The sequence below is a fragment of the Paroedura picta genome, chromosome 1 (assembly GCF_049243985.1).
Source record: "Paroedura picta isolate Pp20150507F chromosome 1, Ppicta_v3.0, whole genome shotgun sequence".
NCBI classification, from domain to species: domain Eukaryota; kingdom Metazoa; phylum Chordata; class Lepidosauria; order Squamata; family Gekkonidae; genus Paroedura; species Paroedura picta.
This window is the reverse complement of record NC_135369.1, coordinates 16,358,689-16,376,169: the sequence shown is the minus strand read 5'-3', so window position 1 is coordinate 16,376,169 and position 17,481 is coordinate 16,358,689. Positions and strand designations below refer to the sequence as shown.

At 47.3% G+C, this 17,481-nt stretch overlaps 1 protein-coding gene across 3 annotated transcripts; it reads left to right on the top strand.

Annotated features, from left to right (window-relative positions):
• Positions 1–1,239: 1,239 nt before the first annotated feature.
• Positions 1,240–16,337, top strand: LOC143830707 (phospholipase A and acyltransferase 3-like). 3 transcript variants are annotated; one of them, XM_077323599.1, is made up of 4 exons: positions 1,240–1,373; positions 6,687–6,789; positions 14,328–14,596; positions 16,067–16,337. In XM_077323599.1, exons 1-4 carry the CDS (start codon positions 1,359–1,361, stop codon positions 16,175–16,177), a joined length of 498 nt encoding a protein of 165 aa, XP_077179714.1. In that variant the 5' UTR covers positions 1,240–1,358; the 3' UTR covers positions 16,178–16,337. The 3 variants fall into 3 exon arrangements, with proteins under 3 accessions (XP_077179714.1, XP_077179705.1, XP_077179696.1); XM_077323590.1 differs by lacking the exon at positions 1,240–1,373 and adding an exon at positions 5,460–5,922; XM_077323581.1 differs by lacking the exon at positions 1,240–1,373 and adding an exon at positions 6,473–6,538.
• Positions 16,338–17,481: the final 1,144 nt, after the last annotated feature.

The window sequence follows — 17,481 nt, the reverse complement described above, 5'->3', positions numbered from 1 at the left end:
TCCGTTTGATTGATGGCCAGGGGCACAAGCACAGAAAAAAATTGCTTCCTTTCTAGCGATTCCTGGGAGACCGGAAACCTGTGGGGAACGAATGTAACGCTACTGGATTCCACTACAAATGCAGGTATACGGAACGCCGAGATTCCACTATTTAAAATAGCATTTCCGCTTTGTGGAACCAATTGGCAACATTGGTCCTTGTGCGTAATGGCCCTGCTTTTCAACTGCTACGGACAGACCGACATAGCTGCCCATCTTGATCTATCTCGTTTGAAGACTGTTCAGAATGGAAATCCATCAAGGCATCTGGAGAAGTGAGCCGTGACTCACGAGAGCACCTCCCCTGTTGCAAATCTGGTTAGTCTTTAAGGTGCTCCTGGACTCTGGCTCTTTTGCTACGGATACATGGCTACCTGGCTTGATCTTTCACCTTTTAAAGGGATAGAACAGCCCCCAAACACCCCCCATACCAATTGGCAACCTTAGCCAGGCCGCTGTAAAAGCCACAGGAGAGAAAAAATGTCACCAATTCAATTTCAATTTAATTTTTTAAAGAAAATTAACCATCAATCAATTAGTACCTTCCATCACCAAACATCCATACATTTCCAAAATGCGTTCAAAGCTACGCACGGCAGGTGGTTTCAGAGGGCAGCTGTGCTGGTCAGCCGAGGAAGAGCTGGATTCGAGTCCAGTGGCACCTTAGAGACCAAGGCGATGTTTGGGGCATACACTCCCTTTGTCAGACACAAACAGGAAGGGAGATCCCCTGAGTCTTTGTTTGTATTATTTATTTATTGGAATAAAAAGACAAACCGGATCTGCCTTCGTGTCTAGCTTTGACTCTTGAAAGCTCCTATGCTAAAACCCTCACGGGTCTCTGAGGAGCCGCTGGACTCAAATTTTACGGTTGTATAACAGAAAAGCACAATACTCACGGGATAACAGCTTCATCAGGATACGGCTGGTTTAAAAGTTATTGGATTCTCTCCAAGGCGGCTATAGATAATCATGGCCATTTAAAAGTCGGTGCATCTCTCCTCTCCTAGCTACCCCAGTGGCTCCATTCCCTGGTTCCTTGGCACAAACATTTCAACATTAAAACCAGAAACCCACAGACTGCTCAGATTCTTGCTTCGGCCTCTGGAAAGTCACTCGATCCTGCTGGGATTCTCTCCGCCGTCTCCTCCTGACCCAGCTGGGCCAGGCTTTTGCAGCGCAAAGGCGATTGGGAACCCTGCCAATCCGGAGGCCCTTCCAGCCTGCCAGGCTGCAGCTGTCTGTGGTCATTAAAATCACCGCCTCTTGACATCTCCCTACCGCTCTGACAAGTGGTCGTACCGGACAAGCATCGGAAGATGTCCGATTATTACGTGAGTAGGCTGCTCCGGGAGGGGAAGGAGCTTTCGTTGCAATCCCTGCCCTCCGTGTCCTCTTTTGCTTGCTTGTCTCTGTGGTTTCAGCTTTTTCCGCAAGGTTAAGTCCTGCTGGGCTGGGGTGTGTGCTGGGCCACAGACAGATCCCTTGTAACATTTTTCGCCTCTCTTTCCCTTTGCGTTTTCTCTATCAGTCCAGTGGTGGTTAAGGTCAACAACTTGTGAATGTCAAACTAAATATAGGTCACTGACAGATTAATTTATTTTAAAAATATAATTTCTTTTCATATTTCAAAAAGAGAAAGGGATAGACAAACAGGAAAGAATCGGAAGTTGTGCATGTCAGTAACAGAAAAAGATGATACATTTTGGTTTTGAGATTAGGGTACAGCGGAGAATATCATCAAATGCAAAAGGAGAGGTTATCAGGCAAGGAAATTCTCCCTGACTCCACTGCATTTAAATCATTACTTAATCCTTCCTGTCGCTTCCTCATTTCAGTCTTAACAATAATTAGTACTTAACAAAAGGCTTGCACTATGTTACAGCTTCTTAAAACTAATTCCATTATATATTTTGTTGCCTCTGCACATTTTCATTTAAATTATAATTAAAAATATTATTTTAGCATATTTCAGAACACCATTTCATCATATATTGCATCTGGCTTATTAATTTCCACTGTATTTCTGAGGAAGAGGATATGCCTCAGTCTACAAGTAGAATTTAGCTTCTAGAATGGAAACCCAGATGAATGTCAGATTCCTAAGAAATTGTAAAAAAACAAAGCCAAGTTTCTGGGCCTTATGAGGCACAAAAAGTTTGAAAGCTGAAGACATTTGACCCTTAACACATAATTTTGCACAAAGATGCTTCAGTAACAGAAATAAAATGACAAAGGATTCTGGGAACTTTTAAATTGGTTCAAAATAGTTTTATAACATTTTTTGTTCTTGAGACAAAAAATAGTTGGTTTTTATAGTCTGCTTTTCAATGCCTGAAGGAGTCAAAATGGCTTACAATTGCCTTCCCTTCCTCTTCCCACAACAGGCGCCCTGTGAGGAAGGTGAGGCTGAGAGAGCTCTGATAGAGCTGCTCTGTGAGAACAGCACTATCAGGACTGTGATTGGCCCAAGGCCACCCAGCTGGCTGCTTGTGGAGGAGCAGGGAAATCAAACCTGGCTCTCCAGGTTCCAAGCTGCAGTTCTTAACAACTACACCACTCTGGATGCAGGGATATCTTTCTATCCACAGTTGCCAACTGGCCTGGAGAAAAATAGCCAGCCCCTTTAATAGAAGTTTAGGGGCTTTAGCAGGATGTGGATTACTAGGTAACACTATTTGCCTCCCTGCCTTGAAAAGCTTCAGCTGCCCTTCCCACACGTAAAGTTTCTGTTAAAGGGACAGGACACAGCCCTTCCTCCCACCCACTCTCCTTTTACAGTTAGAGCTTGCTGGAGTTCTCATTGGACCTTGGCTACTAAAGAATCTCTCCTTAACATTGTGGGTCTGTAAAGTGCCCTCAAGACCCAGCTGGCTTATGGCAACCCCAGCGAGGGGCTTTCAAGGCAAGGGAAAAGCAGAGGTAGTTTGCCAGGATTTTCCTCTGCAGAGCCTTCCTTAGTGGTCTTCCATCCAAGTACCAACTCTGCTTAGCTTCCGATGTATAAGGACCTCAGCAAGGGGCTTTCCAGGCAAGGGAGAAGCAGAGGAAATTGGCCATGGTTTTCCTCTGCAGAGCCTTCCTTGGTGGTCTCCCATACAACCCTGCCTAGCTTCCAATGTATAAGGACCTCAGCAAGCGGCTTTACAGGCCAGGGAGAAGCAGAGGTGGTTGGCCATGGCCTTCGTCTTCAGAGCCTTCCTTGGTGGTCTTCCATCCAAAACCAACTCTGCTTAGCTTCCAATGTATAAGGACCTCAGCAAGGGGCTTTGCAGGCAAGGGAGAAGCAGAGGAAATTGGCCATGGTTTTCCTCTGCAGAGCCTTCCTTGGTGGTCTCCCATACAAGTACAACCCTGCCTAGCTTCCAACGTATAAGGACCTTAGCAAGGGTCTTTGCAGGCCAGGGAGAAGCAGAGGTGGTTGGCCATGGCCTTCCTCTTCAGAGCCTTCCTTGGTGGTCTTCCATCCAATACAAACTCTGCTTAGCTTCCAATGTATAAGGACCTCAGCAAGGGGCTTTCCAGGCCAGGGAGAAGCAGAGGTTGTTAGCCATGGTCTTCCTCTGCAGAGCCTTCCTTAGCATTCTCTCTTCCAAGTACCAATCCTGCTTGCCTTCTGAGATCTAACAAAGTGGGCTGTTACTATTCTCCCCCTCCCCCCTAATACTGCTTAAAAATATCGACAATCGCTTCTTTCTCTTCTTCTGGTCCCTCCGCCCTCCTCGAAATGCGAGACATAAATCCATAGCAGCTGGATTCTGTTTTCTTGGTCTCGGGCGGCTTATCCGATAAATCCAGGGAGCTGGCCTACTTCTTGCCTCTGGTTTCCACCCTGCTCCTTCCTCTTCTTCCCAGCATGCTTCTTTCTCAAGCGCTCAGATCAAAGGGACATTCTTGAGTGTTTGACGGGACTGAAAATTCTTCAAGGAATGAAGCTGGGAGGATTAGCACTCGGATCAAGCTGGGCCCCAGGGTTTGCCTGCGGAACCACCGCAGTTCCAGAGTCTTGTGGCCAATGGGAATATCTTGCCCAAACCTTCATTTCAGTAATGGGGGAAGCTTTGGAATGAGGGGCTGCCCGTTTTGAGCTGTGGTCTACAAGAAATCTGCTACATGTCTGCAAATGGTGGAATATTTCCTAGGTCGCACACTTGTGTGAACACAGGAATGGAGGCATCAAGCTCAGGCATCCATCTTTGACACTTAATAGGGACTTCACTTACCTGCTGCAGGAGATCTCTTACCTACCCTGCTCCTGTTGAGCACTAGAGGGGTAGGGGGAATCTGTTAATATCAAGACTGGTGTGACTTCATGTATGTTTTTTTTTCTGTTGTCGGATGGGTACCGCATGTCAGTGGTCCTCAACCTTTTTATCACCAGGGACCGGTCAATGCTTGACAATTTTACTGAGGCCCGGGGGGGGGGTAGTCTTTTGCCGAGGGACGTCACCGCTGCTGCCTAAGCCCCTGCTCCACTTGCTTTCCTGCTGGCGCCCCTGACTTCCCACTACCCACTTGGAGATGCTGCCAGCAGCAGCTGCGCAGTGCCATGCCGAGGGGGAGCCCCAGCCATGGTGGCCGCTGGAGAGCACCAAAGGTGAGCCAGTGGCAGAGTGACAGGTCAGCCCCGAGGCAGCAACCGGGGAGGAGGACGAGGAGGAGCCGCGGCCCGGTACTGACTGATCCACGGACCGGTACCAGTTCCAGGACCGGGGGTTGGGGACCACTGCTGCATGTCACTCTCTAGATTTCTGCCAGTTGCCAGATGATGGGTGACAACCCTAACACTTGGTACCTCCTCAGTCCTGGGCTCAATCTGCATGAAGCTTTTATTCCAATCCCAGGTCAATTCAGTCCCTCCCGTCTACACTTTTCTCCGCCCCCTTCTGAGCTTTCCTAATCAGGTGCAGAAAAATTTTCTGTTTCAATGGGGAGGGGGGGGGGATAGAGGAAGACCCGAGTTCAAATTTATCTGAATTCAGCAGGATCCACAACAGAATAAACAAAGTAAGTGCAGAATCAGCCCTGGTTTGGGGGTCTTCAAAGTCTGTCCCTGACCTATGGAAGCCTGCCCCCTGAAGTGACCTGGGGATCCTTTGGAATTATAGCTCACTTCCAGGCAAAAGAAATCAGTTTGCCTGGAGAAAATGGCTGCTTTGGAAGGTGGACTCCAGAGCATTATACTCCATTATACTTCCTGTCCTAAATCCCGCCCACTCCTAGCTCCACCCCCAAAATCTCCAGGTAACTCCCAGTCCAGAGCTGGTACCCTGGACGAGATGGCCCAAGCTTGCCCACTCTCACCAGATTTCAGATGGTAAGAAGAATCAGTCCTGGTTAGTACTCACATGGAGGACAGACACCAAAGTAATCCAGGGACACAAACATGGAGGCAAGCAATAGCAAACACCTGGGAACAACTCTTGTCTTAAAAGCCCCATACAGACCCTGTCCCTCACTTGTAATTTGAAGGCAAAAACTTGAAGGCTCTGTATACACAAATGTATGCTTGGAGCAAAATAGGAGAGACTTCTTCATGTTAGAAAGTGATTTCTCTTAAACTACCAAAAAGTGGACAGGAATAGGAACCAGAAAGTAGAAGAACTGGTTTCACTACTCAAAGGAGTCTAAAAGCAGCTTATAATCGCCTTCCTTTCCTTTCCCCACAGCAGGCACCTGCTTGGAAGGCATGGTTACAATTTGAAGAGTGTTTGCAATGGGGACGGCTGAATGCTAGGACCAAATTACCCAGAATCCTTTGCCTCTTCACAGTAGAAGAGCAATGGCCTTCTTAGAGAACTTTTGCTCACTGTGGCTGTTTTTTCTCCAAGTACGGAGATGGATGAACTGACAGCAGCACCGGATTGTTGCTCAGTAGTACATGTGTGTGTGAGTGGGGTGAGGCCTGGGGGCATCAGGAAGCCCATCAGCACCTATCCCGGTGCCTGCCAAGTGTTTTTAGAAAGTGGGCAAGCTCAGCCAGGCGGGATTTGTTTTCCCCAATAAGACTTTTGATTGGCAGTCTAGATTTTTAAAAATTGCTTTGACAGCACTGCCACCGTACCACAAGAATCTTTACTTGGGGACTGAAGGTCAACTGTGGCAGCCATTTTGTTGCTGGTTTTGCCTCCTGTGGCAGCCATTTTGTTGCTGGTTTCGCCTCCTGTGGCAGCCATTTTTTAGCTGGTTTTGCCTGTGGCAGCCATTTTGTAGCTGGTTTTGCTTCTTGTGGCAGCCATTTTGTAGCTGGTTTTGCCTCCTGTGGCAGCCATTTTATAGTTGGTTTTGCCTCCTGTGGCAACCGTTTTGTAGCTGGTTTTGCCTCCTGTGGTAGCCATTTTATAGCTGGTTTCACCTCCTGTGGCAGCCATTTTGTTGCTGGCCTCCTGTGGTAGCCATTTTGTTGCTGGTTTTGCCTCCTGTGGCAGCCATTTTGTTGCTGCACACAATGTCAGAATTCCAGAGGTGTCTACAGGCTCAAAAGCTTTGGGGACCTGAGGTATAAAGGCCGCTAGTGCTTGAGAGTCTTTAGCACTGCTCCCACCACCCTCCATCCTAGTTTTCTAAGCCTGCATTCAATTCCCCCTCTTTTAGGTTCTCCCCACAGGCCCCCTTTGTCCCTTGATTCTCTGATTCTCTTTCAACAGGTAGAGCCCCAACCTGGAGACCTTATAGAGATCTCTCGTCTGGGTTACAAGCACTGGGCCATCTATGTAGGTGCTGGTTATGTGATCCACCTAGCGCCCAAAGGTAAGATCTCAGGTTTATTGTATGTTTTTAATCCAAGTGGGGCAAGATTTAGAACTTCAGCTTCTCAACAGTTCCCTGAAGTGGCCTCTTTAACAGCCAGGTTGGAATTTAAGGAAAAAAGCCTTTCTTGAATCAGATGGAAGGCCCTTCTGGTCCAGCATCTTGTTACCCACAGAGTCTTCCAGGAATCCTGCAGACACAACAGTATGAGGGATGCTATCCTTCAGGCAGGGCCTGGGAATCCTCCAGAATCTCCAGATTACAGAGATCAGTTTTCCTGGAGAAAATGGCTCATCTGGAGGGGTGTATATATCTCTATGGAAGCCTTTCTCAACTTTTTGACCATTGAGAAACCCCTGAAACACGCTTCAGGCTTCATATGGCTCTTCAGGCCATCCGCAGTCTGGGCCCAGTGTACCTGAGAGGCCGCCTCTCTGCCTACACCCCCAAAACAGCACTCTGCTTTGCTGTCACCAACCGGATGGTGATCCCTGGCCCCAAAGAAGCACATTGGTCTTCAACCAGGGCCAGGGCCTTCTCTGTCCTGGCCCCCATCTGGTGGACCTCAGGGCCCTGCCTGAACTCCCACAATTCTGCAGGGCCTGCAAAAGGGAGCTCCTCCACCAGGCATTCGCTTGAGTCCAACCGGCCCAACAACATCTGCTGGTCCCCCCTGACACCCCCTTACATGACTAAATATGTCCGTTTCCTGATAAGTTACATGTTATGACTGTTATATTTGTTGTGATGTTCTGTGTAATTGCCTCATGATGTTTTATGTAAACCGCCCAGAGCCGTTTGGAAGGGCAGTATAAAAATTTAAACAAACAAACACCATTATGCAGGATATCGTTGGGAAGCATAGTTGTGTACACGCCCACCCAAGGCCCCTCCCCATTCCCTCCAGGCCCATCATAGGTCATTAGGGGAGGGGAAGGGCAGGTCAACATGACCATATATGGTCATATCACCCAATAAATGTTTAACCAATTTAAAAAATATATATTCATAATTAATGAAGTCCCACCCATTTGGGAAACCATCCCAGGGCCATCAGGAAACCTCAGGGTTTCACAAAAACCTGGCTGAGAAACCTGCTCTGTAGCATTGTTCCTTGCTTAGGTACTGCCCCTCCCCAGGCAACATCCTTAAATCTCCAGGACCTCCAACCCAGATCTGGCAACTTCCTGTCCCCTGCTGCTGGCCACCTTATATGACATGAAGACAATAGCTTTCTCTCGCTGTTCCTTCTTAGCAACTGATATTCAGAGGTAGACTGTCCCTGAAAGTGGAGGTCCATTTATCTTTTTATCACTCCTTCAGGAACTGAAAAAGTGAGGTATAAAAGCCTGCTCCTCTTCCTGCTCCTGCTCCTGCTCCTGCTCCTGCTCCTGCTCCTTCTCCTTCTTCTACTACTACTACTACTACTACTACTACTACTACTACTACTACTTAGTCCGGCCTGGAAGTAAACTGAATTTCCAACCTCTTATTTCATCTCCAGCACTTATTAATGCCTTGTCGTTTAAGCAACAGAAGGCCTCAGGGGCACAATTGTTGGGCTGTGTTTAGGGCAGCAATTGGCCTTGATCCGGCCACTTCAAGGGGAGGCCTTGGACTCTGTTTGCCAATCCTGCAGGGCAATTAGTGGGCTGTGTGAAATAGGTGTTTAGACTGGATGGACTACTGGTCTAAGCCAGCAAGGCTCTTCTTGTAGTCCCTATCAGGTGTAATTTCATAGAATTATAGACCCATAGAGTTGGAAGGGGCCATACAGACCACTGAGTCCAACCCCCTACTCAATGAAGGATCAACCTAAACCTCTCTTGTTGCTTCGTCATCTTTCTTCTTAAGCGAAAAAGACTAAACTTTAGTTACATTATGGGAAGATTAGAAGTACTGGAAAAGACAATAATGCTAGGAAAAGTGGAAGGCAGTAGGAAAAGCGGAAGACCCAACAGATGGGTTGATTCCATCAACAAAGCAACGACCCTCAGTTAGCAAGACTTGAACAAGGCTGTTAATGATAAGACATTTTGGAGACTAATTCATAGGGCCTCCATAAATCCAAAGTAACTTGACAGCACATGCATGTGCATGCACCCCACCACACCCACGCATAGGAGCAAGAGCAATGGAGGATGAGTCCTGGGTTCAAGGGTGCTGTTTCTAGGGAGCTCTGTCTCCAATCAGAATTTGCAGGAGGTCTCACCCTATCCTTGGCTACAAATCAATCCCCTTAATTCTGCTGCTGTCAAAATACTTTGACAATGTTATCTTCTTCTGGTGCCCCTGGGAAATGTGAGGCATAAATCCACAGATTCTGGATTCATTTTTCTTGGTCGCAGATCAGGTGTCTGAGAAGTTCAGAGAGTTGGCCGTTTTCTTGCCTGTGGTTTCCACCTTCTTCCCTCTTTTCCCAGCACGCTTCTCCCTCAAGTGCCCAGATCAAAGGAACACTCTTGAGTGTTTGATGCTACTGAGCATTCATCAAGGGATGAAGCTGGAAGGATTAGCACTCAGGCCCAGAGCATGCCTCTGGAACTTCCACAGATCCGGAGTCATACGGCCCGTATGATTATCTATCATACTTCCATTTCAATAGCTGAGAAAGAAATCAAGGCTGCCTGTTTTGATCTGCAGAAAAAAATGTATGAGTCCAGGGGCCCCTGAAAGACCAGCAAAGTTTTAATTCTGGGAATAAGCTTTTGTGTACATGCAGACTGAAGAAATGTGCTTGCACTTGACAGCTTCTACCCAGAATTAAAACTCTGTTGGTCTTAAAGGTGACCCTGGACTTTGTTCTGCTTATTCAGACCAATGCAGCTACGAGGGTGGCCTGATCCCTGCTGTCCACCAGCAGTGGATGGGGTGTATATATTTTCCCCCATACTGCCCAGATAGTGTTAGGATCAAGTAGTCAAAATCTGCTAGGAGTCCCTGGCTGTAGAGATAAAACTGGCCTCAGTGAGGGATGGCTTTTCCATCTGTGGCCCTGGCCTGGTGGAATGCTCTGCTTGTGAAGATCAGGGCCCTCCGGTAATTTAAACAATTAAATTAAGAATTTAACAATTAAGAATTTATCTGTCTCCCTGCCTGAGAATCCATCCACCAGCAGAAACCCCTCTTAGGTCTGACCATCCTCAGAAAGGTTTGAATTATTCCTAGGAGGGGGGCGTTTAATTGTTTTAATGTTTTTAAATTAAATTTGTATAATGTTGGTTATTACTTGCCCTGAGCCCGAGTTGGCTTTTATACCCCGCTTTTCAGTGCCCGAAGGAGTTTCTAAGCGGTTTCCGATCACCTTCCCTTCCTCTCCCCACAACAGGCACCCTAGGAAGTTGGTGGGACCGAGAGAGCCCTGATATTACGGCCCTGTGAGAACAGCATTAACAGGGCTGTGATGAGCCCAAGGTCACCCAGCTGGCTGCATGTGGAGGAATGGAGATTCAAACCACTATACCAACAACATCAACAACATATTAGGGTTGCCAGATTCAGGTTGGGGAATTCCTAGAGATTTACTTAGGAATGGTGCCTGGAAAGGAACGAAGAAGAAGAAGAAGAAGAAGAAGAAGAAGAAGAAGAAGAAGAAGAAGAAGAGTTGGTTCTCATATACCGCTGTTCTCAAACCCAATGGAGTCTCAAAGCAGCTTCACAGAATCATAGAGTTGGAAGGGGCCATACAGGCCATCTAGTCCAACCCCCTGCTCAACGCAGGATCAGCCCAAAGCATCCTAAAGCTTACAGCCACCTTCCCTTCCCTCTCCCCACAACAGACACCCTGTGAGGTGGGTGAGGCTGAGAGAGCCCTGAGATTACTGCTCAGTCAGAACAGCTTTATCAGTGCCGTGGCGAGCCCAAGATCAGCCAGCTGGCTGCATGTGGGGGAGTGCAGAATCGAACCGGCTTGCCAGATTAGAAGTCCACACTCCTAACCACGACACCAAACTGGCTCTCAAAGGGATTTCAGTGTATATAGTGCTGAAGAGTCCATCCCCCAAAGCATCCAGTTTCTCTGTAACTTGGAGATCAGCTGCAATTCAAGGGGATCCCCGGGTCCCAAATGGAGGCTAGCATCCCAACGGCTCCCCAGCCAATTCTGTTTCAATCTCTGTGTCTGCAAAAGCTCAGAATATCTTCTTGGTCACCCTTGTACGACCAGTGGACTGGAGATGAGACATACAGATGCCTACCTCCTACTCGAATACCTCTCCAACTCTGGTTTAGGGAACTTTAAATTAAACGACCAAAAAGGCAGGGAAAGGAGCCAAAAACCAAAGCAATTCTCTGGTTTAGCAGCTATTATTTCTTTGCCGCTGCTCTTAAAAGTCATATCGATGTCTCCAAGGGATTATCTCGGCATGATGAAGGTGAAGCAGCATGGTGTAGTGGTTAGCGTTGGAGTAAGAGCAGGGGGGATGCAGGTTTCAAATCCTTACTGTGCCATCAAGCTCATGAAAGGCTGAATGGGATATTATTTAGCAGGGAGCATTATTTATGGCATTTGCAGGGCATTAAAAGCTTCTACTGCCTATTTCTGTACATTAAATCAATTTTAAAGGGACTGGGTATTATTCCCCAGGAGAGTTGTAATTTGATGGTTGTCAGAGAACTTTGTGGGTGGAAGAAGAACAAAGAAATTACCAGTCTGGGTTTTTGGTAGGCTTTTTTGTGATCCTATGATTGTGGGGTGAAAATTCCCTCTTCCGAAGTTACTTTATAGAATGGTATAGGTGTTACCCAAATAGGCCATCTCCAAATTAGTTGTGGGAAATCACCTTTAGGCAAAGTGAGATGGGGTATTTCTGCACCCTTTAAAAATAGTGAGATGCTTACCTTTAGTTGTTGTTATATTCCGGCCCCTCCACACGATGACGCCAATATGCAATGTCTGAGCAGTAAACAGCCAGCTACATCCGTCATTTTAAAACACTAGTTGGTGAATCCCAAAAGCTACTGGGTTTGATGAATAATGTGTGTAGGGATTGAGGCTGGATAATGATGAGATTAGTCAATAGGACCTTGGGAAGTCCATCATCCTAAATTATGCGTTTCTCTATGGTGGAGAGGAGGTCATCGGCTAGCCAGTCTCTGTTACTTACACTTCTAAGAGCCAGTTTGGTGTAGTAGTTAGGAGTGCAGACTTCTAATCTGGGGAGCTGGGTTGGATTCTGCACTCCCCCACATGCAACCAGGCCTTGGGCTCAACACAGCACTGATAAAACTGTTTTGACTGGGCAGTGATATCAGGGCTCCCTCAGCCTCACCTACACCACAGGGTGTCTGTTGTGGGGGGAGGAAAGGGAAGGCGACTGTAAGCCGCTTTGAGCCTCCTTCGGGTAGAGAAAAGTGACATATAAGAACCAACTCTTCTTCTTCTTCTTCTTCTTCTTCTTCTTCTTCTTCTTCTTCTTCTTCTTCTTCTTCTTCTTCTTCTTCTTCTTCTTCTTCTTCTTCTTCTTCTTCTTCTTCTTCTTCTTCTTCTTCTTCTTCTTCTTCTTCTTCCATGTCCAGCTTTGTCCAGGCTGGCATCCATTGTGTACCCCATCCTTCTCTCCAATTGCGATCCCAAGTGACTGACACTGTTGTCCCCTTTTGTCCTCACAACAACCCTGACAAGTAGAAAAGGTGCAGAGAGTGTGACTGGCCAAAGATCATCCAGTGAGCCTCCAGACTTCTGCCCCCAGTCTCCCAGGGGTTTCCTGCCAGATCTGAGGGCCTCCTTGCAATGCAGGAAGCCATGCAGCTGCCATGGCAACCTCTGCATCCATGTTGGCTCTCAGCTCTGACCTCATTGGTTCTCTGGGCCTGATGACATCAAATGGAGGGGTGGAGTCTGGTGATACCCTGGGGCAGAGTACAGCCAGATATGTACTTCTGCAGCACAGCCTGCTTAGTTCTCATAAAAGTCAATTTTGGCCCACGTAGCTGTTAGAGCTGTGGGCCCTTGTTCTCAGGAAACCACTTTCAGACTGTTTTAGCAGGAATCCATAGTTAATTGAAATCCCCATGTAGTTCTAACAATGTTTATTTACAAATATAATTACTTTCTAAATATTCTCTGGAGCATCTAAACTCCTTAGTCCTGCTGAATTACTAATTTAATTTAGCAAGTTTGCAAATTTAATTAAAGATATAACTTTCCTGGATCTAGACTTGCAAACCAGGCTGTTTATAAAAATGAGATGGGCTAGGATATCACAAGGACTGAATCTGAGAATGCCTGGGTGATCTTTTTTTCCCCTTTTGTTAAACAAAAATACTCCAGGTAGTCTGGTTTTGTCTTGATTCAGAAGGACTAGAGATTTGAGGGTCCCATCTGATTTGGAAATCTAGGCTTTCTGTCTAGATGGCAGAAGCCCACCTTGTTTGAAAGCAGAATTAGTATCTGGAGTTCTTCAAAGATCCATGGCAATCATTATTTTGAGTTTTCTTTGTTGGAGAATCCCTTCATATAATTTCAGTCTCCAGTAGGGCTGTGAGATTCACTAGTACAGGTGTGGGGAGGGGGTCCCCTGCTACCAGGCTCACCCCTACTGCTGATCAGCTGGCTAGTGGGGAGGACTTACCAAGAGACAGAGCCCAGGTTATTTTGCAGGCAATGTGGTGATGCCGCTTCCGGTTTGGACTGGAAGTGACATCATCACGTTGGCCGTGTCTGGGTGACACTCTGGTATTTGGGCAAAAATTCTATGTTAGAAACTATTTTGACCATAGAGTTTTTGCCATTAGTAGTGACATCACCATGTTGCTCGGAACAGGGGGTGCAGGGGGGCTCCCCTCTGTCTCTGGTAAATCCCCCCCTCCCTGCTGGTTTCCAGGAGGGAACAGGCAGCCCCAGTTTCTAGCTTCCTCTACACAGGAGCTATAATTGTGGAAATGGTTTACTTCTGTTGTGTGAAATCCCCACGAAGAAAATGGTATTCTTTGAGAGGTTTCCAGTGTCCCGATGTGGGCTGCTCTGTAGCATTTGGCAACTGGTGAGAAAGTGTGGGGGAGGGGGGCAAAATCTCGGGAGAAGAATTTAAAAAGAAAAATAAGGCCCCGCCTACTGACAGGAAGTTCTGACCTTAGAGTTACTGCCAATTTCTAGAACAACCCAGAAGTTACCAAGACAGCTCTAGCAATCACCAGAAACTCTATGGTACTCTTACCATAGAGTTCCCGGCAATTCATAGAATCATAGAATCATAGAGTTGGAAGGGGCCATACAGGCCATCTAGTCTAACCCCCTGCTCAACGCAGGATCCTAGAGCTATCCTTACCACTTCTCGGTAGCTCTCGGACTTGCCAGGAACTCTGTGGACACAACTTCCTGTAAGCAGACGAGGCCTTATTTTCCTTTTTAATTTTTCTCCCCGGGACAATTTCCCCTTCCCTTTTGCCCCAGTTCTTGCCCGCCAATCAGTTGAGCATCATCGGTTAGCGAGAGCTGTGGCTGCTTGGGGATGGGGGGATCTGCTCCCGTAAGCGGTCACGTGGGAATCCTCGTCCTCATGCTTCTTTGTGCTGCTGTCCTCCTTTGTCGTTCCAAGATAACTTGGCCCAGGCCAGCATCAACAGCATCATGTCTGTCCTGTCCGAGAAGGCGGTGGTGAAGAAGGAGCTCCTGTGGGAGATTGCGAGAAGCAACGCCTGCCAGGTCAACAACAAATACGATCGGAAATACAAGCCGCTGCCTGCAAGCCAAATCGTCCGGGAGGCCGAATCGCTGTTGGGAAAGGAAATAAATTACCGAGTGGCCAGCCAGAACTGTGAACATTTTGTTACGCGGTTGCGGTACGGCACAGCTCAGAGTGACCAGGTGCGTATGTGGACAGAGACCCCTGGGCCTGGGGGGGTGGGTGGGGTGGGGTCTGTGCTTGTGTCCTTGTGTCCCTGTGAGCCATAACATTATTTTCAGGGAAACATGGAAGTGACAACGGGTATCTATAGGAATTACCCGAAACTCTATGGTTTTTACCTTAATACTTCCAGCGTTTCCTAGAGCTATCTGCCATCATTTCCGGGTTTTTAGAAGTGATGTCACAGTGCACAGGGTGCCAATTTGGATTGGTAGCAGACAACAAGGTTTCTAACATAAAGTGGTGACATCACTTCTGGAGCTGTACCTGGAAGTGACATTTCCACACCACGCCAATTTGTACGTTTCTGCCTTCCCTAATTCCCTGCCAGTTGCCACTGAAGGATGGACAACCCTAGAGCAAACCAAACCAATCTACTTTCTCCTCCTCAGCAAAACAGATATTAATTTTAAGGTCAGTTTTACACTTGAACGTGGTTATTTTGGTTGGGGGCAAAGATGTCCCACGCAAAAGGAACTCCAACTCTCTAATGGAGCTAGGGTACAATTAGGATTGCTGCCCCTCAGGCCCCCCAGCCACTGGCAGGATGTAGAAGTGTAAGACAGCAAGCTCTGATGATTTGGGGATGGAGCTTGGGGAGGACAGGCGCCTCAGCGGGGTGCAGCACCATACAGGTTACTGTCCCAGAAGTATCCATTTTCTCCAGGGAAACTGATGTTTGTAGTCTGGAGATGAGCTGTAATTCTGGGAGATCCCCTGGCCCCACCTTAGTAGCCAAGCGGTCAAATTAGGTCCCCTTGCCATCCCAAAAATCATGCTGAGAGAAGAACCTTTTATATTTTCACTGCAGCAGAAATACAGACACAGGGGCATATCCCAAATTCCCCAAATCGGTGTACAGAACAAAGGACTGCATGAGACTTTATAATATTCCATTGAAGGCAGGGAAAGATGATGTCCTTTGGGTCAAAGCAATAACGTGGGGTCTCCACCCCTTGCACATCCCACAGGACCACCCATTGCCATTAGGCTAACTCCCTGGAAAAAGGTTACTAAAGTTCTCTTGTTAATATAAGCAATTGCATCCGGCCTTGAGAATAGAAAATAGATACAGTCAAGAACAAGTTCCTGGGCCTTCTGTTACAAAACAGTCTGGTACACTAAGCTTCTCTTTACAGAACGATAATAAAGAAAATATTATTTCACCCCCTTCTCCGTCAACCTGGCGGCTGGACTCTGTAGGTCAGGGGCAGTCAAACTGCGGCCCTCCAGATGTCCATGGACTACAATTCCCAGGAGCCCCTGCCAGCATTCGCTGGCAGGGGCTCCTGGGAATTGTAGTCCATGGACATCTGGAGGGCCGCAGTTTGACTACCCCTGCTCTAGGTAGAATGGAAATCCAGCAACCTTCCCAGGTTGGAGACACAGTCTGATGTTTCTGCTTCCTCCTCTTCTGTGACCTATTGCAGGTGAGAGAGACGGTGGCCACTGCTGTGGGGCTGGTTGGCGTCGGGGTCGTCCTGGGCATGGCCACAGTGCTGGGCAGCCTGTTCTTGCCCAGCAGGCATGAAGAAAAATAATGGAAGCACCTCCTGTTTTGACCGTGGGATGAACTGTTCCATCCCGTACTTGGAAGTCACGTTCTGTCTCTTCTTTGCTTCTTTCTTACTTTCTCCTTGACTTGAACGTAGAGGATCGTTTATACTGTTCTATGATTAAAATTTTAGAATTTTAAAGCAAGATTTCGTAGGGTGAAGCTGATTTTTTCAGAACTGTCCATGTTCTTCCACTGTGATAGACCAAACTATATCGGTTCCTCTGACACTTCATCTCCGAAAGCCATCATAGCAGAGAAGGTTCTTTGGAACAGAGTTTGTTCGCCATTGTTGAGTCTCCTCTTCAATGGGCAGCATTCACTGGCCATCTTCAAACAGCGGCTGGATGGTTACTTATCCTGGATGTTTTAGGTGGTCCTGCACTGAGCAGGGGGTTGGGCTAGATGGCTTGTAAGGCCCTTTCCAACTCTATGGTTCTATGATTAGATGGCCTGTATGGCCCCATCCAACTCTATGCTTCTGTGATTCTATGGCAATGAGTCGTAATTCTGGGAGAGCTCCATCCTTCACCTGGAAATTGGCAGCCTTAAGCAACTCAGCTCCCACCACACTGGCCTAGGGCAAGGTATCACGGGAGCAAAACCGAAGGCAGGACTACAAGGCTGAAGACAATGTAGTCAAAACCAGTAATGCAGAATGCCAGCAACGATGAAATGTACACGGCAGAACCATCCAACACTCCACATGCTGGAATGCCTATTCCTGTATGAAGGTGCCATTCTGTTGCAGTGCATTACAATCCTACTTCTCTCATAAGAAATGGAACAATCCACTCCAGTAATCCAAATGGCCACAACCATATAAAAGCTGAGAAAGCTCTTCAGCTCTAAACGCTTGAATTGCTGCAGGGATGCAACTTGACCCTCGGCAGAGAAAAAAAAAAGCGACAGAGAGGCTACAGAGGACCTGCGGACATGGAAAGCTTTTCTCTTTGAGCTTTCCCTAAGAAAGCCTCTTGGAGAAGAATGCCCTGATGATGAAACTGGGACCCTTGCTCGCTTGGCTGGCTATTCAGCCTCCGGAAGAGTGTCTCGAGCCGAGACAGTATTGAAAAGATCACAACTCTAGGTTTTTCGCTGTTTATCACCAAGCCTGAAAGAGTTCTGAAATACTTTTGGGAGTCTATGTAGATCCACTAGTGATCTAGATAGATGGAGAGTACTATCTTCATGGGATTCACAATGGGATCTGACTGGTAACTAGAACAAGGGCATTGGAATTCTTTGCTTCCAAGGCCCCTGCAAGACCATTAATGTCGAGATTAAATG

Excerpts from the sequence above, each read along its gene's own strand:
- LOC143830707 (XM_077323581.1), top strand. The coding sequence starts at position 6,488 with ATGTCAGAATTCCAGAGGTGTCTACAGGCTCAAAAGCTTTGGGGACCT. Across the intron at positions 6,539-6,686 it reads AAAAGCTTTGGGGACCTGAG|GTAGAGCCCCAACCTGGAGA; the intron begins GTATAAAGGCCG and ends CTCTTTCAACAG. Across the intron at positions 6,790-14,327 it reads GATCCACCTAGCGCCCAAAG|ATAACTTGGCCCAGGCCAGC; the intron begins GTAAGATCTCAG and ends TGTCGTTCCAAG.